At 49.8% G+C, this 24,936-nt stretch overlaps 3 protein-coding genes and 1 long non-coding RNA gene across 10 annotated transcripts in view; 1 reads left to right on the top strand and 3 right to left on the bottom strand.

The window, feature by feature from the left end:
- The window catches only part of LOC147646628 (maestro heat-like repeat-containing protein family member 7), a 170,475-nt gene that overhangs the window by 73,189 nt on the left and 72,350 nt on the right, over positions 1 to 24,936 (bottom strand). The window lies entirely within an intron of this gene.
- LOC147646629 (maestro heat-like repeat-containing protein family member 7) overlaps positions 1 to 24,936 on the top strand; it is a 237,373-nt gene that overhangs the window by 157,278 nt on the left and 55,159 nt on the right. The gene's annotated exons all lie outside the window — the stretch shown is intronic.
- LOC147646632 (uncharacterized) lies at positions 11,237 to 11,891 on the bottom strand. The gene is made up of 2 exons (XR_015281827.1): positions 11,761 to 11,891; positions 11,237 to 11,474 (listed from the first exon to the last, which is right to left on the bottom strand). It is a non-coding gene; the product is annotated as an uncharacterized LOC147646632 (long non-coding RNA).
- LOC147646631 (serine/threonine-protein kinase pim-1-like) lies at positions 12,853 to 24,801 on the bottom strand. The gene is made up of 6 exons (XM_086873157.1): positions 24,697 to 24,801; positions 14,798 to 14,971; positions 14,637 to 14,687; positions 14,066 to 14,432; positions 13,256 to 13,432; positions 12,853 to 12,999 (listed from the first exon to the last, which is right to left on the bottom strand). Exons 1-6 carry the CDS (start codon positions 24,799 to 24,801, stop codon positions 12,893 to 12,895), a joined length of 981 nt encoding a protein of 326 aa, XP_086729283.1. The 3' UTR covers positions 12,853 to 12,892.

Raw genomic sequence — 24,936 nt, 5'->3', positions numbered from 1 at the left:
ATCACCCCCACAAAACCCTTGTACACCCGATTCAAACCCTTTCTGCCCAAACCAATCCCCCTCCACATCTTCAGCTTCCTCTACTATCCCGATACCCTTTTCCTCAACCCCACCACCGTTGGTGGCCCCAGTCCTTTCTAATCTACTTCCTACCTCCCCCTTACCTCCAGAAACCCCTACATCAGACCAAGTTTCTTCTCCCTTGCCTAGTACTGTCCCTTTGCCCCCTCCCAACCGGGAGCTGAGTACCCCTAAATTTAATACCAATTCTCCTCCTCCTAACAACCAGCAGCTCCCTAGGACTCCCACCCCTAGTCAAGAACAAGATTTTGGAGAGGGACCCTACTGTCACACACGATCTAAGACAACTAAGCTCCTTCCCCTGAGAGAAGTCCCTATGGGAGGAGTAGCTGGAGGGGTAAGGTTTGTCAATGCCCCATTGACAGCTTCAGAAGTCCGGGGATTCAAGAAAGAGCTAGGGAACTTAGTTGAAGACCCAGTAGGGATAGCCAACCAGGTAGACCAGTTCCTGGGTCCAAATACTTACACCTGGGGGGAGTTAAACTCTATTTTAAACATCTTATTTAACCCTGAAGAGGTAGCCATGATCCGTACTGCGGGGATACGAATCTGGGAAAGGGAGAATAGATCAGGACTCCCAGGAGAGTATAAACTCCCACAAGTAGATCCAGGGTGGGATCCTAACAGGGAGGAGGGAAGGCGGAACATGAGGGACTACAGGTCCCTAATAGTGAAGGGTATTAAGGAATCAGTTCCCTGGGGTAATAACACAAAACTAGCCTTTGATGGGACCCAGGAGAAGGACGAGACTCCAGCCACCTGGTTGAATAGGTTGAGGAGAAATTTTCAGCTGTATTCAAACATAGACCCTGACAGCCCTGAGGGCCAGGTGTTACTAAAAGTGCAGTTTGTGACTAAGTCCTGGCCTGATATCAGGAGGAAGCTTGAAAAACTAGAGGACTGGCAAGAAAAGGGGATCAATGAGCTATTAAAAGAAGCTCTAAAAGTCTACTTGAGGAGAGAAGAGGAGAAGACGAAGACAAGGACAAAGCTCATGGTGGCGGTGGCCCGGGAGATTGTTAGGGCAGACAAGGATCAGACAGATAGGAATCAACAAAGTGATGGAAAGCCAAAGTCCCAGTTTGAGGGAGATAGGAAGAAATCGGTTATGTCTCCATGGACCAACCCTAGGAACTCTCGAGTGAGTGGGAGGTGTTACTACTGTGGAGAGACTGGACATCTCAAAAGAGACTGCAAGAAATTATCCCTGGATGAGGAAATAGCTAGAGAGCAGGATGTCATGGAGAAAATCTTAAGGGGAGAGGAAAGTCGTGATTAGGGGTGTCAGGGGCTATATGTAATAGGGGACCCGATGAAACACCGAGAAGAGCCCCTGGTAAACCTTGAGGTAGGTCCCCAGAGTGAGGAAGTAGAATTTTTAGCAGACACGGGAGCAGACCGTTCAAGTTTGAACAAGCTCCCAACTGGAATGTTTTTAAGCAACAAAGTTTGTGAAGTGTCAGGAGCTGAGGGAAAACCCTTCATGGCTCCTGTGATAAAAAATGTTGAAGTGAAAGGAAATTCTCGGCAGTGCTATGCAGACTTTGTGTACCTACCAGACTTAGAGACTAACTTGCTGGGAAGAGACTTGCAGGTACAACTGGGAGTGGGAGTAATACCAGTGAACGGAAAAATGGTGGTCCATATGATGAAGCTAACAACCAAAGATATAGAAGAGATTAACTCTGAGGTTTGGGCGGAAGAAGGGAAGTTTGGATATTTAGATATTTCCCCAATAAAGATTGAAATCCAGAAGAAAACCCCTCCTATCAGGATCAGGCAGTACCCAATGTCCCTAGAGAGCAGAAAAGGATTGGCCCCAGTTATTGATCACCTGCTGGCAGAAGGCATTTTAGAGCCATGCATGTCCCCCCATAACACCCCGATTTTGGCTGTTAAAAAAAGCAGAAGGGAAGTACCGGTTAGTCCAAGACCTGAGGGAAGTGAATAAGAGGACTGTTACCAGGCACCCAGTGGTGTCGAATCCATACACCCTCCTGAGTCAAGTACCCAATGAACATGTTTGGTTCACAGTTATCGATCTAAAGGATGCATTCTGGGCATGTCCCCTAGCAGAAGAATGCCGTGATTGGTTTGCCTTTGAATGGGAATATCCTGAAAAGAAAAGAAAACAACAGCTAAGGTGGACTCGGTTGCCTCAAGGCTTTACAGAGTCTCCGAACCTTTTTGGGCAAGCGTTAGAAGAATTACTGAGCCAATTTGATCCCGAAGGTGACATCCAAATTTTACAATATGTTGATGATCTCTTGATATCAGGGGAAGATCAAGACAGGGTAAGAAAAACCAGTGTGCGGCTGTTAAACTTCTTGGGGACCAAAGGGTTAAGGGTGTCCCGGAATAAATTACAGTTTGTAGAGCCCAAAGTCATTTACTTGGGACACATAATAAGACAGGGCAGTAAGGAACTGAGCCCAGAGAGAGTATCAGGCATTCTAGCCATACCTGCACCAAAAACAAAGAGAGACATAAGAAAACTCTTAGGCCTTTTTAGATATTGCAAACTATGGATAGAACAATATACCCAGAGCGTCAAGTTTCTTTATGAAAAGCTGGTTGATTGTGAACCCATAAAGTGGACAGCTGAAGATGAAGCGCAATTAAATCAGCTAAAGGTTAAGCTGTCCACAGCACCAGTTTTAAGCCTGCCTGACCTAAAGAAAGAATTTGATTTGTTTGTCAACTCTGAAGAAGGGACTGCATATGGGGTTCTGACCCAGGAATGGGGAGGATGTCGTAAGCCCATAGCCTATCTATCCAAACTGCTGGACCCAGTAGCTCGTGGGTGGCCCACCTGCGTGCAATCAATAGCTGCTGCTGCCATTTTAATAGAAGAGGCCCAAAAGCTAACCCTACAGGGTAAGATCAGAGTCCACACACCACATGATTTAAAAACAATCTTGAGCCAAAAGGCTCAGCAGTGGCTGACAGATGCCAGGATATTAAAATATGAAGTCATCCTAATGGATACTAGCAATTTGGAGCTAGTAACGTCCAAGGGCCTGAACCCGGCACAATTTTTGTCAGGGGAGCCTCTGCCTGAATTAGAACATGACTGCTTAGAATTGGTAAATCTCCAAACCAAAGTGAGGGAGGATCTGGGAGATGTACCCCTGCCCTATGGGAAGGTACTATTTACTGATGGTTCATCCAGGGTGGTGGAGGGGAAAAGATATTCAGGGTATGCAGTGGTCATAGAGGTAGGGGAAGGAAAACTAGAAGTCCTAGAAAAAGGGAGACTACCCCCCAGTTGGTCAGCTCAGTGCTGTGAGGTTCATGCTCTAAAGAGGGGTCTGGACTTGCTAGAGAGAGAAAAAGGAACCATCTATACAGATTCAAAGTATGCCTTTGGGATAGTCCATACCTTTGGTAAGATCTGGGAGGAGAGAGGCTACCTGAACTCCAAAGGGAAGAACCTGGCACATGAAGGGCTGATTAAATCAGTATTAGAGTCCTTGGCCAAACCCACAGAGATTGCAGTGGTCCACATGAAGGGGCATCAGAAGGGAGACTCCTTAGAAAGCAGAGGGAACCGACTTGCTGACCAAGCAGCTAAAGAAGTGGCCTTAGATCCAAAGGAATCGGTGAAAATTTTTAAACTGGATGAGGTAGCAACTGAAGAGGACGGAAAGAAGGAACCAATATTTACCAAGAAAGAGTGGGAAGTAATAAAAAAAATTAGAATTGTCTCAAGGGGAACAAGGGGAATGGTTAACCTCAGATGGGCAAAAGTTTCTGAACAAGGCTTTAGCCCGGAAAATATTAAATGAGATACATGAACTGACTCATTGGGGAACCCAAGGGTTGTGTGATCATTTTCTGAGGGAAAACTTATGCTTGGGAGTTTATGATCTAGCAAAGGCCATAACAAAGGGGTGTGTAATATGCCAGAAGGTAAACCAGAAAGTAATGAGAAAGGCTGAACCTGGGGGAAGAGAGTTAGCCATGAGACCATTCCAGAGTGTGCAAGTAGACTTCACGGAAATGCCTCCTATACAAGGATATAAACACCTATTGGTGATAGTTGACCATCTAACCCATTGGGTAGAGGCATTCCCCACAAAAAAAGAGACAGCAGAAGAAGTCGCCCGGGTAATACTGGAAAGTATTATCCCCAGATATGGGCTAGTGAATGCCATTGACTCAGACAGGGGATCCCATTTCACCTCCCAAGCCTTACAGGCCATTGTAAAGGCTCTAGGAATAAAGTGGAGACTGCACACTCCATGGCACCCCCAGAGTTCGGGTTGGGTGGAACGTATGAACAAGACATTGAAAAATGTGTTAACAAAACTAATAGCTGAGACCCAGATGAACTGGTTAAAGTGTTTGCCTCTCGCCCTCCTGAGAATCAGAACCAGGCCACGATCTGACCTTGGTGCCTCCCCATATGAAATGATGTTTGGGCTCCCCTTTCTAATGACCCCTTACAGCACTGGAGATTACATAGAAGGGGAAGAAATAGCTAAAAAGTACCTAGAGACAATTGGGAGGACCCTAAATAACCTAAGAAAGAGAGGATATCTCCCCCAAACCTTCCCACTTGACACAAACATTCACCAGATCAATCCGGGGGATTGGGTATTGATTAAATCCTGGAAAGACACCCCCTTAACCCCGAAATTTGAAGGTCCCTTCCAGGTTCTGCTGGTGACCCACGCTGCTATTCGGACCCAAGAAAAGGGGTGGACTCACGTCTCACGTGTAAAAGGACCGGTATCGCCTCCTCCTGACTGTGGACAAGGCACAGAAAAATCCCCCACGAATTCTCCCAAGTGGACTGCCATTACAGATCCTACCAGTCTAAGAGTGACTCTTAAGAGGCAGCCAGAAACAGACTGAGACAGAAAGAATATAAACAAAGACTGCAGAACTCTGCTGAGTGAGTTGGTTTAAGTGGGAGTGTTCTCAAAGTTCTTGTGGTTGTTGCTGTAAAATATTTTGATGTTAGCAAAGTTGGTTGAATGAAAACCCCACCCATTAACTTCTCCCACAGGACATTCTCCAAAAAGGCAACTAAATTAAAGAAGAAGGTGGGAGGAGAAGGACCATACCATCTCTCCTGATCCCCCAAAAAAAACCTAAGAGGCAAGACCGGGTGAGGCTAACAGGGAAGGTGAGCCATGAAGCTCCCTAAACTAGCTCATACCGGACTCTTAGGTGGACTGATGTTGGTCCAGCTGGTGAGCCTTGGGATGGGGGACAGTGGAGAAGCATGTATCCCCTATATGATGGAGAGGATCTAAGATCACTGATGAGGGTCCACACAAACATCAATCCCACCTGTTTTGATCACACCAAATTGGAAACCTGTCAGGAGGAAGGAAAGACATACTGGATTACTAGAAATACTGCCTCATTTAGGCAAGGTCTGCTTGGAGAATGCCCTGTAGGAGAATCCTGGCTCTGCTTTGAACAGGAGGGACTGAATGATGTAATAAAAGAAAAACAATTGAAGATAAAGAAAGGTGATCTGGATGAAACACGAGGTAAGAACCTATTCATTGACCTGATGGAGAGAATCAGCAGAGAGTTAAACTTAACCAATTGTTGGGTATGTGGGAACACCCAGATGTCAGATATTTGGCCCTGGGAAGGGATCAGCCTGGCACCTTTAGACATTCTAAGGTGGAAATTAACTGAGCAAAAACCCCAGACAGGGAACAGGGGACGGGAACAATGGGATCTGAAAGCAAGAGTGATTGGGGAAGAATGCATTAAAAGGACAGGAAGAAGATACTAAACCCCTGTGGGAAAAATGGCCTGCAAAAGATACCTGACGGTGAAAGACTCAGGTAGCAGGTGGATCCCCCAAGAACCAAACAGGTATTGGGCCACTGGGAGAAAGGAAAGGGGGTGTATTTATCATGAGGGGTACAAACTGCATGGGTGTGCAGAAAAAGGAATAAACCCTTTTTGGGGGTTAAGAGAACTCTCAAAATACTGGGAACATCCTACAGACACACAGGACACTTTCTGGAAGGCCCCTGAGTATTTATTTTGGATTTGTGGGAGCACTGCCTATACCCACCTCCCAGGGGATTGGGCAGGAAGCTGCACAATTGGGATAATAAAGCCTGCTTTTTTCCTCCTACCTAAGAAATCAGGGTCATACTTGGGAGTCCCCTTGTATGATGACTTAAAAAAAGGCAGTCGAAAGAGGAGGCATGTAATGGACCTAGGAAGCAATCAGAAATGGAAGGGGAAGATCTGGACCCCTGAAGAAATAATTAAGACATATGGACCGGCCATGTGGGCCCAGGATGGATCCTGGGGGTATCGTACCCCAGTCTATATGTTAAACCGAATCATCCGTCTCCAGGCAGTATTGGAAGTGGTGTCAAACAGAACTGCCCTTGCTTTAGACCACATTAGCACACAATTGGCACAAACCAGGGCTGTAGTCTATCAGATTCGGCTGGCGGTGGACTACCTATTGGCAGATGAAGGAGGCATTTGTGGAAAGTTTAATTCCTCTGAATGTTGCCTGGAGATAGATGATAAGAGTGAGGTAATCAAAAACATCTCAAAAGAAATACGAAAGATAGCTTATGTGGGCACCCAGGAATGGACTCCTCTGGTGAACTCAGACTGGTAGAATGACCTTTGGTCCTTCAAGGGAGGGTGGTGGAAAAAAATAGTCTTTATTGCTGTCTGTGCATTTGCAAGTTTCTTGTTCCTACCCTGTTTACTCCCCTGCCTAATCAAGACAGTGACTACCACAGTACAAGCAAGCATCCAGATCCCTGAAATAAAAGATAAGAAGCAGGCCAGGATCATGTTAATGGAGACTCAAAGTCAGGATCGAGAGCACAAAACTGCCAGGGAAATATATGAGCAATATCGAGAATTAAGAGATAAATATTCTCAAGAGCCAGAAGTTAATGGTTGATGCGGGCTAGAGCCCGATCAAAATATAAGAGGGGGGATATTGTTAAGAATAATATGTTACAGTTGCTGTTTGTAAACTCCTCACTTACCTTGTACCCCAGTCCCAGGATATTGTTAAGAATAATACGTTCCAGTTGCTGTTTGTAAACTCCTTACTTACCTTGTACCCCTGTCCCAGGTTTACTTACCTTGTACCCCTGTCACAAATTGCTGTACCCCATGTTTTTGTTCCTTGTTCAGCCAGGCCCTGCCCCCTCTCCCAAGTTGCTGTACCCTGTGTTTCTTGTTCTGTGTTCAGCCAGGCACTGCCCCCACTGCTCCGAGACTCCCACATGCCAACACTGTATCCCTTTCCCGAGTTGCTGTACCGTCCTGAGGAGGAAGATGACATACTGACTTTTATGCAAACGAGAGAGACCAGAGACTTATGGGATGCACCCAGACTGGAAAAGACCCCAAAACAACGAGCCACGCAAAAGGGAAGGAATAGAACCAGCACCATCTAACAAGGAAGACCCAGAGGAGTCCCCTGGCTTCTTTCCAGAGGCCGACATAACTTCAAGGAGACTCGACTGGGATGACAGCCTAGACTACGAGCCCTAAAGAAGGAGTCTTCCCGGGGACTCCCGTGAGGAAGGAAGGCCCAGCTCTGCCCTAGTGACAGAGCTGCACGGATCCTCCTCTTCTGCGGTGTCCAGTGGGAGCAGTGGCGGTGTGCGCGACCCCTCGGGCCCCCACCCCAGAGCTGTGCTGCTTAATAACGGGCTTTTTAAAAGGAGCTGGTCTCCTGGCCCGTTTATCACACCTGGCAGCGCTGGCCAAAGGCTCCTGGAGCTGCGGCAGCCTCGGGGCCGTGCCCATTCCCTGGGGAGCCTGGGCACTGCCCCAGCCCCCTGTGCGGGAAGAAGCTTTTGCTCATCTCCAGCCCAGCCCTGCCCTGGCCCAGCTCCAGCCGTTCCCTCGGCTCCTGTCCCTGCTCACCTGGGCAGAGATCAGAGCTTGCCCACAGAAGCTGTGGCTGCCCCTGGATCCCTGGAAGTGTCCAAGGCCAGGTTGGATGGGGCTTGGAGCAGCCTGGGATAGTGGAAGGTGTCCCTGCCATGGCAGGGGGTGGAATGAGATGAACTTTAAGGTCTCTTCCAAGCCAAGGCATTCTGTGATTCTGTGATTTTGGGGGAGATGCTGAAGCTCTGGTTCAGCTTTATCTCAGCAAATGTCTGGAGCCAGCAGCAGCCATGGGTGGGATCATCTCCTCCTCCCTCTCGCTGTGGCTGTAACTCACCCAAGGGCAGTGGTATAAATGAAATTGAAATTTGGACAGCTAGGGTTATTGAGTTAACAGCAGTGTAATAACAAGAAAAAAATTATACCATTTAGTGAATTGAATACAAGAATCCAATTTAATAAAAGAATATAATTTAGTGGATTAAGTAGCAATTTGATATAGAAGGAATACAATTTCTTAAAAGAGTACAATTTAGTGAATATATTCATATATATATACATATGTGTATATATATATGAATATATATATGAATATAGCTTGCCAGTAATTATGATTAAAGCATAAGCAAAACTGACTGGGGTACGGAGAGGGCTTCTCAAGCCCCTTACATATGAAATAAAGCAATTCAAACTAAACTTATATACTGTATACTTATACATATTCATTCATGTTTCCAGTAAGTCTCATGTTACTTCTGATTCTTTAATTTTACATCACAATTCTTCATGGTGCATGCTTCACTTGTTGCTACGGGGTCTTCAGTCTTCTTTTGGTGGTCTTTTGGACGAAGGCTTACACTCATCCTCATTGTTCTTTTGATAACCTCACAGGCTGTGTGTGCATACTAAGCGTTGTGTTATGTAAGTAAGCATTGTGCTCCACTAATTAGTCTTATATTTTATAATTTTCAGGCCCTATGCCTAAAGTTGTTCCAACTTTATCCATCTCAAGGTCGATTTTGTCTTAGGATATTTCTTATCTCAAATCTACATCCTCTATCTTAATTTTAACATGTAACATCTGTACAGGGGTACATCTGCCTTGTAACACCAATTCCCTTGATTGCTCCTAATAATAACTTTCCAAATAGTTACAATTTAGATAGGACAAATCATTTCCATTTACTACAGGAGGGTGTGAAAACAGGAGCATTGTTTGGTGTGGCCTCCTCTCTGCCTTTCACACCTTTCAGTGCTTTGAGCCAGCCAAGAGCTTTCTCCAGGAGTGCAATGAAGCAGCTGTTGCTGCTCCCAGCTCTGGCTCTTCCCAGTCTCTGCCCCTGCCTGGTTTTGTCCCTCTTGCTGTGCCCTCTGTTCCCCCAGGGGGCTGCCCCAGGCTGAGGGATCAGATCCAGGCACTGCTGCTGCTCCCTGGGGACCAGCCCCAGTTTGGTTGTTGCTGTCAGTGCCAGCAGAAGCGGTGGCTGGAGCAGCAGGTGCTGACAGTGGCCCAAGGCCCGGGGCTGGAGGGGTCCCTGGGCTGGGGCTGGGAGGGAGCTGCCCCTTGTTCTCCCTCTGCCTCCCGCAGAGCTGGGCCGGGCACAAGTGGGGCAGCAGAGCCAACAGGGAGCCTGCGAGTCTCTTGCAGCCGTGCCTGCTCAGAGTTTGGCCTTGGAGCTTCAGGTGGGCAAAGGCAGCTGCTCTGCTCCCTCTGCGTGTGCCCGTGTTCAGCACTGCTGCTCCATCAGTCTGTGCCCAGCAACGGGGAAAAGCCTCAGCCCTGCAGGGCCAGGAGCTGCCGGGCTCTGCCTGAGCAGCTCAGCCAGCGGGAAGGGAGCTGCTCCACACGGGAACCAGGAGCAAAGGACGTGCCTTTTCTAGGACATGCTTTCTGTAAAAAAACAACAACAACAACAACAAAAAAAACCAAAACAAAAGCCTAAAAACCAGAAAAGAAAACATAAAAAAGAAATGAAAGATAAAAATTACCCTCAAATGTGTAGTGAAAAATCATCTATAACTCTGGAGTAATAAAGAGGTAACTGATCTTCTGAAAAAGAGAACTCAGCTTTGATTTTAGTTCCTTAGTTTGTACACGTGCTAGTGGAAAGGATCCATTAGCTGCCTTCCTTGACAGATTTGATGGATGTTTTCCAATATGAAGATATTTTACACTGCAATTAAAGGAATAGGAAATTGAAATACATGTTCTTCATGACTGTGTCTTGAGTGTCAAAATTTTGCAGTTTGAAACTTGGACCTAAAGTGTTGCAGATGGAAGTGATAAATCCCAATGGACTGAGGGAATGCAGCTTTTCCTATGGGATGTGCTGCACTCCAAGGACTTCCTCAGTGGGGCTGTGGCTGCTTGGAGCTTTGTCCTGTGCCACTCTGGGATGTCATGAAATGGGACTTCACCTGCCACCAGCCCAGGTCACGCTCTGCCACCCCAGCTCCTTGGACCTTGTGTTCCCAAAGAAGACACAAGATGTTTCTGCTGCTCCCCCTTTGCACAGATCCACAGAGAGCTGGGATTATCCCAAGTCTTGTGTCTCCATTGTGCCATATTCCTAAAGAACCAGCAGCCCATCCCGACGAATATGGTGAGTTATGTGGATGGTTGTCAGCTCCCTTTCCTGCCTAGAAATCCTGAAACTGCTTCTAAATGCTGTTCCCTTCAGCTCTTGGACACCTACTGACACAGAGCTGGGAAAAAAATGCCCTGGCCATGGCTTACAAGGTGAGTTCTGCCAAAGTTAGAGCTCTATCCATCCCTATCCTTTTAATATATCTGTACGTGGAGGTGTGCATGGATGTGTCTTGGATGGAAAGGAAGGAGTGTGCAAACAACGTGACTGACACTTTCACTCTCTGTGTTCATTCCATACTCATGGGTAGAAAGATATTATGGAAATCTTTGCAAGGACAGAGCTTCTGTCCATGGATACAGAGACATCCAAGAGCCCCTGGCACAGACAGACCCTTCTGTCCATGGATACAGAGACATCCAAGAGCCCCTGGCACAGACAGACCCTTCTGTCCATGGATACAGAGACATCCAAGAGCCCCTGGCACAGACAGACATTGCTGTTCTTCAGCCAGTGACAGGATGAGTCCCTGAGACTGGGGCTTGGCCTTCCTCGTGGTGAGGGGCATCAAGGAAGGCTGCAGTGTGATGGAGACTGTGATGGGCTGGGAACTCACTGGGGGAAAGGAGGGAGCAGTTGTGAAGTAAAAGGCAGGTGTGGGGGACAGAACTGTTCAGAGAAGGGCTGAGCTACAGCTTGAGCAAGCTGAAAAATGTCATTTGGGGTCATCCCAGATGGATTTAATTTCAGAAGTTATGGAACAAGTTTAATTTTTGGGGGGTGTCATGTTTTCCCTTGGAGGTGGACACTGCAGACTTGAGCTGCATTGCCAAAATGCTCAAGTCTCTGCTGCAGGTCACAGCGTTTCTTCTTTGGCTGATCCCAGCCCGGTGCTGAGCCCAGCAGAGCCCTGGCAGAGCCCAGAGCAGCCTCAGCATCCGCAGAGCCCGGCTGCAAGGAGAGAAAGCAGAAACCGCCCGTCAGCTGAAGGCTCCTGTCCCCTTGTCCCAGCCAGCCGCGGTGCCCAGGCCATGCTGGCCGTGCTCAGAGCTGGGCCCAAAGCTGCCCATCACTGCTGCCTTGGGGAGCAGAGCAGGAGGGCAGGACATGTGCCCAGCCTGCAGCCAGCCACGGCAGATCCAGCCCCTCAGCAGCTGCCCAGAGCGGGATGCTCCTGTGCCCGCTGCCATCTCCCAAAAGCTCTTGTCCCTCCCATGCCAAGGAGATGAGGACCCACCTCACACCATCCGCTGCCACAAGAAAAGCTGGTCCCAAACGATGTCCTCAGTCTTCTCCAAGGGCACGGCCCATCCACGCCACAGCTGGTCCCAAGCACTTCCTGATCCAGACTGGACCCCACCTGGAACGCTTCCTTTAGAAAAACAAACAACAAATTAATGAAAATAGGTTACAGACAAAAAGGGGAAACAAGAAAACTGGTAAAAAATCTTATCTCTGACTGGAGCTTGAGGTAGGCCCAAACCCTACATTCTGGGGAAAAACCCACCCATGGCTGAGGGAAGCCCATGCTTTCTCCCTTTCCCCCTGCACTGTCCCCCAAAATCACGGTGATCCCAAAGCAAAGCAGGGGAGTGGAGCAGCCCAAGCCCTTCCTTGCCTGCACAGCAAAGCAGCCGTGCTCAGGTTCTGGAGTCCCACCTGTGCTCCTGCCATGGGGGTTTGTTTGTGTCGGGCTGGCTGCCCCAGCCCCAGCCCGGGGCACGGTGGGTGCTGGGGGCTGTTGGCAGGGCCAGGATCCCACTCCCATTTCGTAACCACCCCAGCCCACGTCCCCAGCCCTGCCAAAAACCAGCTGGGCAGCCACTGAGGAATCAGTTGCATCTGCCCCAGCAAAGGGGAAACCTTTGGTTCCCAGCCAATGCACAAATCTGGGAGCATCCCCCTGGGTCTGGACTTACCTGAAAATTCACTGTGGAGCCTGGCTTTGAAGAAGGTGCCAGAATCAAAGTCCATCATCGCCAGCTCCCACTGGCCAGGTGGAGGAAGAGGTTGTCATCCTTGCTGTTGTCCTCCATGTCTCCAGCAGCAGCAGCAGCAGCCCCACCTGGTACAGCTTCTCCAGGGGCTCCTTCTTCCCTGGGGTGACACCAGGCTGTCAGGGTTCTGCCCAGGGCCCGGCTGTCAGTGAAGCAGGACAGGCAAAACCAGCTCAGATGGTGCCCACCAGTGCTGGGCAGAGCAGCTCAGCTCCAGCGCAAGGGCTGTGTGTTCCCATTCCATGACCCCAGTGCAGTGACACAGGCAGGACAAAAAAGTCTGGGTTTCTTTGCTGCTGATTGCCAGGGCATGTGTGGAGCTGTAACTTACCAGGTCCCTGCATCACTGTGCCTGTGGCTCTCTCCCTTCTTCTAGGGCTGATGAATATCCTGCATCCAGGGATCACAGGACAGGTCTTCTAATGAGGGCCTGTCCAAGGAGTTCAGGGATAAACACCACCTGATCAGAATCTGGCAGTCTGGGGAGAGAAACCACAAACCACTGGTCAGTTGGAGAAGGCTCCTGTCTGCTTTGCCCCACTATTCCCGTGCCCAGGCCACGCTGGATGTGCTCAGAGCTGGGCCTAAACTTTCCCATCAATTCTTTGTTTTGGAGGAGAGCAGGAGAGCAGGACATGTGCCACCTCCTCAGCAGCTGCCAGAGCGGGATGCTCACGAGCCCGCTGCTGTCTCCCAACACTGGTGTTCCCCCCGTGCCCAGAGATGAGGATCCACCTTGGGAGAGCCGTTGTGGCAGCGGGAGCTGGCCCCATCTGATGCTCCTGCCCCTCCTGAAAGGGTGCTCCCCGCAGACCATCTCGTGCAGCAGGATGCCCAGGGACCAGACGGTCGCTGCCTCGCCATGGTACCAGCCGAAGTCGTTCCATTCCGGGGGGCTGTATGACGGTGTTCCTATGGAATATGGATGGAGCTCATCAGGGGGATGCTGCTGCTCCCAGAGCCTGGCCCCAGCATCCCTGGGCATGTGGGGGCTGCCCCAGTGGCACACGGGGTGACCTGCTGCCCTCTCGCCAGCACCTGGGACTTGGGTACAAACCCAGGGTTGGAAAAGAAGCCACTGGTGCTGGAAGAGGGCAGCAGAAACCCTGGCAAGGCCTGACCATGACACACAAAGGGAAATACCCACTCCATGCTGGGGAAAAACCACACCCACATCCTCCCTGCTGGCATTGCCCAAAAAATATCTTGAACCAAGGCAAACCAGGTGAGCAGAGCAGTCCAAGCCCATTCTCACCTGCACACCAAACCAGCTGGTGCACAGGTTCTTCCTCCCCCTCTCTGCTACTCTCACCCACGGGGGTTTTGTCAGGCTGGCTGCCCCATCCCCAGCCCCAGTCCTGGGCAGAGTGGCAGGCAAAGGCTGCCAGCAGGGCTGGAAGATGGGTCCCCACCCAGCTCTGCTCAGAAGCAACTTGGCTGAAGACTCAGTGCTGTGACTGGCAGCCAAAGGGAGAATCCCTGCTGCCACACCCAGGCTGGGCCAGGAGATGCCAGGACTGGGAGCCTGCCCCTGTGTGGTCTCACCTGCAAATTGAGTGTAGGCTGTGTCCTGCAGGTAGGTGCCACAGCCGAAGTCAATCAGTTTTGCCTCGCCGGTGTCCAGGTCTACCAAGACGTTCTCAGGTTTGATATCTCTGTGCAGGACCCCGCAGCTGGTGCAGTGCCGCACGGCCGCCAGCACCTGCTGGAACAGCTCCCGCGCCTCTTCCTCGGACAGGAACCTCCGTGCCCGAATGAAACGCCGCAGGTCCTGACACCGCTCCGGGCGCTCCAGCACCATCACGATGGTGTTGGGGAGCTCAAACCATTCCAGCAGCTGCACCACACCGGGGAAGCCTGTGGACACCTTGTCCAGCAGCACTATCTCCAGGGGTGCGCTGGTGCCGTCGGGCTGCGGGAGGAGCACGGTGCCGTCAGTGGGGCTGAGGCCGTGCCAGGGCTCGGGGAGCCCTTAGCCAGCCCGGGATGCTCTGTGCCCTCCGCCGGCCCCACGCCCGCTCTCCCTCCAGGTGTCCTGGCGGCTCCCAGCCTGCCGGGCCCCGGCTCATCCCCGCCCGGCACGGCCCGGCTTCTGCCGCTGGCCCCGCTCACTCACCAGCTCGCCCCAGTGCCGGACGCGGTTCCGTGGCACCTTTTTGATGGCCACCTGCAAGCCAAAGGGAACAGCGGATTCAGCTCACCGCCCACCGTGTCCAGCCCCATCCTCCTCCTCCGCCCCCTCCTCCTCCTCCGCCCGCCGCCGGCCCCTCTGCTCACCGGGAGTCCGTCCGAGAGCCGAGTGGCCGCAAAAACTCTGCCAAAGCCGCCGCGCCCCAGCAGTGACCCCACTCGGTAGCGCTGCTGCAGGGCCTGCTGCGCCTTCCCTGGGGAAGAGACGCGGCCGTCAGTGCTCGGCCCGGGGCCAGGAACGGCCCCCGAGCGCTCCCCGAGCTCCCCGGGCCGGGCACCCGCAGGCGTTCCCTCATTGGAACGCGACAGCGGCGGAGCTCGGGCCGGGGAAGCCGCAGCGGAGGCGGCGGCAGCGGCCGCACCGCCTGTGTCCTCCGCGGGCCCCGGGAGGAGCCGGGGCCGGGGCCGGGGCCGGGGTCGGGGTCGGGGTCGGGGTCGGGGTCGGGGTCGGGGTCGGGGCCGGGGTCGGGGTCGGGGTCGGGGTCGGGCCAGGCGGAGCCAAAGGGCAGCGATGCCGCCCCAGCCCCAGGCAATGATGCCCGCCCAGCAGCGCCAGCGCCAGCACAGCCAGAGCTGGGCGGAGGCGAGACCGCGGAGGGACGCCCGGGGACGGGGACAGGGACGGGGACGGGGGCGGGCTGGGGGCATGGCCCGGGTGGGCACGGGGAGAGAGAACCTGGAAGAGGAGGGGACACAGGAAAAGGGAGACGGGGAGAAGATGCGGGACAGTGGGAGAGGGAGAGGAGAGAGAGAGAATTGATAAATTTGCTGCTTTCGCTGCTGTCGCTGCTTTCGCTGCTTTCGCCGCTGCCGCTGCAACTGAAGCACCGGGGCCGTTTGTCCCCGTGTCCGTTTGTCCGTTGCCCGCTCGGCCCCGCCCCGAGCCCCGCGCTCCCCGGGCAGCCCCTGAGCCTGGCCAAACACGGCAACTTTGCCCTGCTGAGCCAAGAGCCAGAGTCTGGACTCCTGCACAGGGGCACAGCAATGCCCTTGGCTGCTGCTGTGCCTTGTCCCTGCTGAGGCTCAGACACCGTCTGAGCACATTCCCTGAATGCAGAATTTGTACCTGAGCCAAGCACTGCACTTGTGTCTCCAGCATTGCTTTCCAAGGAAAACAGGGCAAGGCAAACTGGCTATAGCTCAGGGTATTTTACAGTGTCTAAAACTTGCCAAGTCTCAGATCTTAGAGGTGAGAGCCATTTGGAATGAATGGGATGGAGAAACAGCGCAAGATGGAAAAGGGAAACATAAAAATAGAGAATAGAGAAAAATAGAGAAAAGCATATTGGTTGTTTCTTTGAATTTTATTTTCATTTCTTAAAAAAGCTGTTTCCATTTTCCCAGAATCTTCTCCCCATTCCCATCTGTTCTTTCCAAAAACCTGTCCTGGAGAACAAGGCGCAGCTCCTGTCACAAGATGTGCCCCCAGCTGCAGCTTCTCTTGGCTTCCCACACTGTGAGTGCAGCACAACTCTTGCAGCAAAGCAGGACAAATGTTTGAAGGACTTGACAACTTGTTCTTTCTTTTCCTTGTGCACAGGGGAGTTGTGCCATTGGTGAGGTTTTCATTGTTCCTCTTCTACCCAAAGAAAACATGATGGGCTACCAGGAATTGTTGGGGAATACAAGCCTGGCTGAATGTGGAGAAAGAATCTCCAGAGCCTGCAGCCAGCAGTGGAGAGCTCATCATTCCAACAGCCCCATGGACATCTGGAAAGTGATCTGGAACATGAAGATGGGCTGACAGAGGGAGTTTGTTTCTGTGTTCAGTTTAGATGATTCTACATCTCTTGCAGTGGGAGAAATCAAGAGCACAATCAGTTGATGATAAGCAGCAGAACATGATAAGCTGGAGCTCTCAGTGGGTGAGAGAAAGAATGTGAAAAGGAGAAATGCAGGGAATGACTTGGTGAACTTTGTGTGTAAGAAGGGTCATTTTTTCCTAATAATTCCCAATTCATTCCCTTTGCTTTTATCCTTTTAACAAGGCCAATTGCATCTCAGATTCCCCAGGAAATGGGAACCCTGAGCTTGTGGAGCTGCCTGAAAGGTGCCCTGTTCCTTTTTCTTCTGCTGCTCAGAAGAAACAATGAAGCAAGTTGGGAAGTTCTGGTTTTTCTTTCTCCTGGTGGATTTTTTCATTTTATTTGCCACTGCAGAGGCAATTTCTGTGATGGCCTCTGTCAGTTGATTCTATTTCAGCAGCAGCAGCAGCAACAGGGCTGTGTTTGAGCACTGCAAATGTGACCTGTGTGGCTTTAATTCCCCTCGACTTAGTGCTCAGGGACTTGGGAGCATTTTGATCTCTACTGATCATGATGGCTGAAACAAAAATCCTGAGTTCCCTGTGACAAAGCACAGTGGGTAGCACTGATTGAAAGAGGCAATTGCAGCTGTACTGCTAAAATTCAAGTGGCAAGCAGAAGAGGGGCAAGAGCAGCTGGGATCTACAATTGCCAAGGCCAGGGCACCAACAGCCTCCTGCTGTCACCTCAGGGTGAGTAAAACAGGGCTGAAAACAGCGCTGGAACCCGATCCTTTCTTCCTCTGAGGGCTGGCTGAGGGCAGCAGAGGCGGGCCCTGAGGAATCAGGGCTGTTTGCGGGGGATTGTTGCTGTAGTCCAGCATTGCCCTGGCAAAAGCCCTGGGAAGCCGAGGCAGGAGCAGGTGGGAAGGGCCGGCGCTGCTGCTGCTCCTGGCCGGGAGCCCCGGCCGGGCCGGGCCTGCGCCCGCTGCGCTGCGGCTGCTGCTGCTGCCAGAGCCGGGCGGGACTCGGGGACAGGGAATGGACACGGGGGGACAGCAAAGGCCTTGGGGGCTGCAGGGATGTTGGTGCTGGGGCCAGCGCCAGCACAGAGCTTCAGCCCGCAATGAACCCCGAGGGAAACGCTGGGGAAAGGCTCCATTCAGCCTTTCTTTACTCAGCGCTGTGAAGGGACCGAAATAAAAGGAGAGCGAGAAGGGCCCGACCCCTTCTCCTTTGGGAGGAGCCCCTGGGGCTGTGAGGGGATGTGAGGGGAAATGAGAGGTTCTATGGGGCCATGAGAGGTTCTGTGGGGCTGTGAGGGGCTGTGAGGGGAAATGAGAGGTTCTATGGGGCCATGAGAGGTTCTGTGGGGCCATGAGGGGCTGTGAGGGGAAATGAGGGGCCATGAAGCGACATGAGGGGCTGTGAGAGGTTCTATGAGGCCATGAAGGGACATGAGGGGCTGTGAGAGGTTCTGTGGGGCCATGAGAGGTTCTATGGGGCCATGAGGGGTAGTGAGGGGCCATGAGGGGCTGTGAGGGGCCAAGAGATGTTCTATGGGGCCATGAGAGGTTCTATGGGGCCATGAGGGGCTGTGAGGGGCCATGAGGAGCCTCAGCCCTGGCAGGAGGGGTCCCACCATGTCCCCAGGGCAGAGCAGCCGTGAGGGGCCGCGAGTGCAGATGTGGCAGCAGAGCGGGCTTGGGGCACCTCTGGGAAGGGATGAGACCCTTCCCCAGCTCCAAACCACACCAAGCCCACCATTAAAAAAAGATTTCCTGTCTTTTGAATCCACTGGCAACTTGGAGTTGATTGTAGAGTTTAATCCCAGTGAGAAAAGCAAGGGAAGTTTCCCAGTGAGAGACATCCAGTCATTGTTATTAATGTCTAAGATTTAAAAGTCTTAACAATGAAAAGTAATACTAATAAATAATAGTAACAACTAGAAAAAGAAATAAAGCCCCGAATCCTAATAATCACCTCAGGAACAAGTTTTTGTTTGTAGTAATAGATTAGTACTAAAGAAATAAATGAAAGAGATTTTATTTGTAATTCAGACATGTTTCATCCTTTTCAAAGGCTCTGGTCCCCTTCCTCCAGGGTCATTTCCTTTACTCACCCACTTTCTAATAGGTAGAAGGGAGTTAAGCACACTGGAAAAGACAACAGCTCCTGTTTCCAAGGGAAGCAGCCACCACTCCAGGGAACCTGAATTGCCCCCAGGCTCGTGTGTGCACTTGAAGGGTGAGCGGGTGTTGGGGACAGAGATCTCAAACTCCTTCTAAGGCTGTGAGAAACCCACAAGTGGCAAAGTATCATTGTGGGTCAGCTCCTGCTGAAATTCCATTCCCCCACACCCTCCAAATGGGCAGGCAGGGCTGGGCTCTGGCAGGGTTCAGTTTTGAGTGCCTTGTGCTCCCTGGCATGGAAGTGATCCTATGAACTCTGGTACTGATGGATTGTGGAATGGCTGCTGAAAGAGGAGGGGGAATCTCAGCAGACAGGAAAGTCTCTTCTTCTCCCTTCTCCCTGCAGAACCCCCTCTCCAAAGAGAAATGCCTGTGCTGGGTTTCCATGGCACCCCTTCCCTCAGCCCAGTGTCTGAGCCACTGTGTGCTCTGCAGGAGCCAAAGCCAGAGGAGTCCCAATATCAGTCACCCCACGGTCCCCACACAGCAGGAGAAAGCACTGCTTGCAGTGGGGCTGCTGATCTGTGACCCGTCCTGGTTCCATCCACCCCACTCCTCTCAGCCACAGGCACCAGAAGGATCCCAGGAAAGCCACAGTGCTCTACCAGATGCCAGGAGCACTCCCTGCTGTGGCCTCAGGGATGCTGGGTGACCTCGTGGATGAGGATCTGTGGCTGGTGATGGAATGTGTGGATGGAGGCCCTTGACAGAAGGTTGTTGGAGACACGTGTGGGGCTGAAGGAGAGATGGCAGCTGTCAGTGGGGAGGGCAGGGACCCCGCTTGTGAGTCCATTGCCTTGGACACCCTCAGCCACAGGATGTCCAAGGAGTCACACAAGGCTTTGGCACTCTCAGCCTTCTTTTCCCCCGAGTTCCTGCTTTCTGTACATTGACAGTAGAGAACCTTGCTTGTTTCTAGAACTAGAACAAAGATCCCAGATGGAACAAGCCTTGCTGGTTTTAGTCAGAAGCATCAGTGACCAAAATTGTATTTCCATTGGTTTGGTCACATCTTTGTTCCTTCTCAGTGTTCAGGCTGGGCTGTGGGGTGTCCTCATTTGCTGCATTTTCTGAGCTCCTCTTGGATCCCTTGAGCACCAGGTTGTGCCCTCGGAGGATCCTTTGTGCTCCTTGGTGACCCAGGAGAACCTTCCAGGCGGTTTTTGGGGGAGCTGCTGCTGTGATGTCACAGGAACGTTGCCGTGTCCTTGTGGTGTTCCCGTTGCTGTGGGGCACAGAGGCCTCAGTGTCAGAGCGGCTCTGGGCACCTGCTCATTGCCTGAGGATCCTCCTGCCCGAGGCATTCTCAGCAGCCAGCCCAGCCCCTGACGGGTGTCCTTCTGTCCTGGCAGGGGGACAGACAGTCTGCAGGTGTGTGCAGCACAGCCAAAATGATCCAGCAAGTGGTTGCTGCAGTTTGCACTCTGGGCTCTGTGGCTTCTGATGGGTGTTTTTTAACCCACTGGGTCCCTAAGTCGAGGATTTCCCCAGGTGCACCATATGTGCCTTTGGGATTGCTGTGGGCTTTCCATTCTTCCTTTGGAACAGAGGTGATTTTGAAAGAAAATTGCCATTAAGATGCCATTTATTTGGGAAAGCTCTTGCCAACAACTTCTTAGGGGTTGTTTTTGGCCAGCAGGGTGTGCACAGCATTTGGAATGGAGCCTGGGGGGGTTCTGTTCCCCAGAGAAGAGTCTGTGGCAGTGAACCCTGGCATTCCTCCCTCCGTTTGCTGATCCAGCCAAAAACTGGACACAGCCTTGTATTTTGTGCTGTTCTCTTGCTTGCTGTGTGATCCAAAAGGACTGTGGCTCCAGGAGGGAAGTTGTGAAAGCAAAATGCTCTCTTGGCATTGACTTGTTGTGTGGGATTTTCCAGCAGAGGCAGCTTTTTCTCCTAACAGCATCTGGTTCAGGTGAAGGTCCCCTCACACATGGATACTGGGAAGCTCCGTCTTCAGTGAGCAGGAAAGGAACCTTTGGTGTTCAGAGATCCCAGCTGTTCCCTTTCAACACCATCATGAGCCCAGTAAGCTCCAGTATGATCCTTGTCACAAGGCAGCACTCCCAGGATGGTCCCAGTTGCCTCTGGCTAGATCAACCCAGTCACCCCCAGTATGGGGGATGATGTGCATGGTGTGTTCCCAGTCATTCTCAGATACTCCCAGTATGAGTCCAGTCACTCCCAGTATGATCCAAAATTGGATTGCTGGGAGGCCTCATGGAATCCTGGAGACCATTGTGACACTCTAGGGCCCCATGGAACCGTGGTGACACCAGGTTGCCTGGGAGTGTTGGTGTGCTGGAGGGCAGGAGGGCTCTGCACAGGGACCTGGACAGGCTGGATCCAGGGCCCAAACCCAACAAGGTGAGGTTTAACAAGTCCAAGTTCCAGGTCCTGCACTTTGGCCCCAACAACCCCTGCAGTGCTACAGGCTGGGGACAGAGTGGCTGGACAGCAGCCAGGCAGAAAGGGAGCTGGGGCACTGATGGACAGCAGGCTGGGCATGAGCCAGCAGTGTGCCCAGGTGGCCAAGGAGGCCAATGGCTCCTGGCCTGGATCAGGAGCAGTGTGGCCAGCAGGAGCAGGGCAGGGATTCCTCCCCTCTACTCTGCACTGGTTGGGCAGCACCTCGAGTGCTGTGTCCAGTTCTGGGCCCCCAATTTAGGAAGGCCATGGAGGGGCTGGAGCGTGTCCAGAGAAGGGCAACAAGGCTGGTGAGGGGTCTGGAGCACAAGTCCTGTAAGTGATAGTAAAAGGTCTCAAAATCTTAGAAAATTCAGGGATTTAGAAAGGAAGTTACGTTTGGAAAGGCCTTGGAAAAGTAGGCCCTGGGAAATGTTAGGCCTTGTACTTGCTAAAGATCAGGTCAAACTGCACCTGTGTAGTCAGTAGATGATCATGATACAATTGTTAGATATAAATGGATATAATTATTGTTTAAAGAACATGAGGAACAATGTTAGGGGGCTTGGGGGGGATCACAAGAAATCCATGCTTAGGTAAAAACAATGCTTACAATAGAACAATGTAAGTTTAATAATTAATATGTAAGTTATATAATGATAGAGTATAAAAGATGTTCAGTTCAAAACCAAGATGGGTCAGATTTGGTACTGTGTACCCCTGACACCCAGAGCTCTTAATAAAGCACCTGCATATGATCATTCGTGATTATGTGTGTTCGTGAACGCTAACAATTTCATCAGATTTCACTGGAATTTTGTGAGATATTTGTGGAATTTTATGGAATTTTAGTGGAATTTTGGAGGATATTGAGGGTATTTTGTGAGATGTTTCTGAAATTTGGTAGTATTTTGAAAACATTTAGGGTTTTTTTTTAATTTTTCAGCAATTTCGTGAAATTTTGCTGGAATTTAATGGGATTTTGAGAAAATTTAAATAATTTTAAGGAATTTTTCTTGAATTTTCTGGGATTATATTGAAATTTGAGGGATTTTTACTGAATTTTGTGGGATGTTGAGAAAATGTAAACATTTTTCTGGGATTTTTCTGGAATTTTGTGGGATTTTTTTGGAATGTTGTGGAATTCTCTAGACTTTTGTGGGATTTTGAAGAGACTTGAAAAATTTTGAGGGATTTTTCTGGGATTTTGTGGAAGTTTGTTGAAATTTTGTGGGATGTTTCTGGAATATTGTGGGATTTTGAGAAAATTTAAATAATTTTGTTAGGTTTTTCTAAGACTTTGAGGGGTTTTGAGGAGATATGAAGAATTTTGAGTTATTTTTCGAGACTGTGTGGAAATTTGTGGAGATTTTGTGGGATGTTTTGGGAATTTTGAGGGATTTTTCCTGGAAAATTTGTGGGATATTGAGGAGACTTGAAAAATTTTGAGGGATTTTTCTTAAATATGGGGAATTTGAGGAGATTTTGTGGGATTTTTCTGGAATTTGGTAGGGTTTGAGAAGATTTAGGGTGTTTTGTGGGATTTTTTCACTATTTTGTGATGCTTTTCAAGAATTTTGTGGGATTTTGAGAAAATTTAAAGAATTTCATGGGATGATTCAGGATTTTTTTGGGATATTGAGGAGACTTGAAGAATTTTGAGGAATTTTTCCTAGATTGTATGGAAATTGGAAAAGATTTTGTGGGATGTTTCTGGAATTTTGTGGGATTTTTGTGGAATTTTGTGGGATTTTCATGGAATTTTGAAGGATTTTGAGGAGACATGAAGAATTTTGGGGGATTTTTCGTAGATTGTGTGGAAATTTGTAAAGATTTTGTGGGATGTTTGTGGAATTTGGTAGTGTTTTGAGAAGGTTAAGGGAATTTTGAGGGTTTTTTCACAATTTCGTGATGCTTTTCTGGAATTTTGTGGGATTTTGAGACATGTAAAGAATTTTGTGGGACGTTTCTGGAATTTTGTGTGTTTTTTTGGAATGTTGTCGAATATTCTGGAATTTGGTGAGAAATTGTGGATACTTGAAGAATTTTGCGAAGATTTCCTTAGATTGTGTTTGAATTTGTGAAGATTTTGTGGGAAGTTTCTGGAATTTGGTAGGGTTTTGAGAAGATTTTTCTGGAATTTTGTGGGATGTTTGTGGAATTTGGTAGGGTTTTGAGAAGATTTAGAGAGTTTCTTAGGATGATTGTGGTATTTTGTGGTATTTTTCTGGAATTTTGAGGGATGATTCTGGAATTTTGAGGGATTTTGAGGAGACTTGAAGAATTTTCAAAGATTTTTCTTAGATTGTATGAAAATTGGAGGAGATTTTGTGGGATGTTTGTTGAATTTCGAGGGATGTTTGTGGAATTTTCTGGGATTTTGTGGGATTTTGAGAAGACTTGAAGAATTTTGAAAGATTTTTCTTAGATAGTGTGGAAATTTGTGGAGTTTTTGTGGGACGTTTCTGGAATTTGGTAGGGTTTTAAGAAGATTTAGGGAAATTTTTGGGATGTTTCTGGAATTTTGTGGGATTTTTGTGGAATTTTGTGGGATATTGAGGAGACTTGAAGAATTTAGAGGGATTTTTCTCAGATTTTGTAGAAATTTGTGGACATTCTGTGGGATGTTTCTGGATTTCGTAGGGTTTTGAGAATTTTCAAGAAATTCTGTGGGGTTTTCTTTAATTTTGAGGGATTTTGAGGACATACGAACAATTTTGTGGGATTTTGGAGGTGCGCCTACAACTCCCGTGATGCTCCGCGGCACCTTTAAACCGTATTATACCGGTGCCTACAGCTCCCATCATCCCTCGCGGCCGACAGATTCCCTGTTACAGCCCCCCGAGTGCCCGCTCGGACCCCAAAGGGTCCCCAGATTTCCCCCCTTGACCCCCAAGTGTCCCCCTGACCCCGAATTGTCCCACAGAATCCCTAAATGCCCCTCCAAGTGCGCACTCGATTCCCCTAAGTGTCCTCCAGACCCCCAGGTTCTCTCTAAATTCCCTCCCCAGACACAAAACTGTCCCAAATGTTCCCCAGAAAAGTCTCCATGGACCCCAAAGTGGCCCCTTTTACCCTGTCTGAGAATAATTTCAAAATTATGATTACGGGCTAAAAATAGGAGTAATTGGCATAAAGAGGGAGAAATAGAGGTCAGTTAATTAATGAAGGGAATTGTGGTACTTAGAGCCAGAGAACAATAATGTTTTTTGTTCCTGAAAAGGTATCAATTCTTTTATATAAATGCAAAAACAAGGTTATAAGAATACAGGATAATATTATTATAAAAAGTAAAATTTTATTTTTATAAATTAATTAGATTTTAATGATAAACAAAAATTGATAAATGTTCTCAATGCTTTGGGATGTCAGTCCCAGGTGGGCGATGTCAGACATGCTGAGGCTCGGGGTGAGGAGCAGGTTGTCCAAACAGGGGCAGCCCAAAAGGGGCTCATTCTTCTCTGTGACCAGACCTCCTCAGGAGACATTCAGCATCAGGATTGTAAAGAGTAAATCGTGACCTCCTGATCAGTACACAAAGATGTTTTACAGTTTGAGCAGTAGAATGTTGTCACCGTAAGGGGCCTTCTTTGTTAATATAGCTCATGTTGTGTCATGTTTGGTAAATACCAATGTTGTTGTACCAGCCTTGTTAATGCCACCTGGGCTTGTCTATTGCCTCTGCTGCTCCCGGCACCCCCCATGGCACCGATGACAGCACCCAGTGTGTAGATGAGCCCAACTCCCATGGGGGTAGCACCCAGGGGAAGTGGGATTAACATCCAAAGACCCCTAGAATCAGCGAGCCAGGGCACAAACAGGACTCCAAACTACACTAAGGAGCAAGGGAGAACATTGAGCAATTGACTGATGTTCCAGACCTT

Source organism: Cyanistes caeruleus, unplaced genomic scaffold (genome assembly GCF_971803275.1).
Source record: "Cyanistes caeruleus unplaced genomic scaffold, bCyaCae1.hap1.1 HAP1_SCAFFOLD_89, whole genome shotgun sequence".
NCBI lineage: Eukaryota > Metazoa > Chordata > Aves > Passeriformes > Paridae > Cyanistes > Cyanistes caeruleus.
Note: the sequence above shows the minus strand (reverse complement) of the source record. Positions and strands in the feature narration are given on the sequence as shown.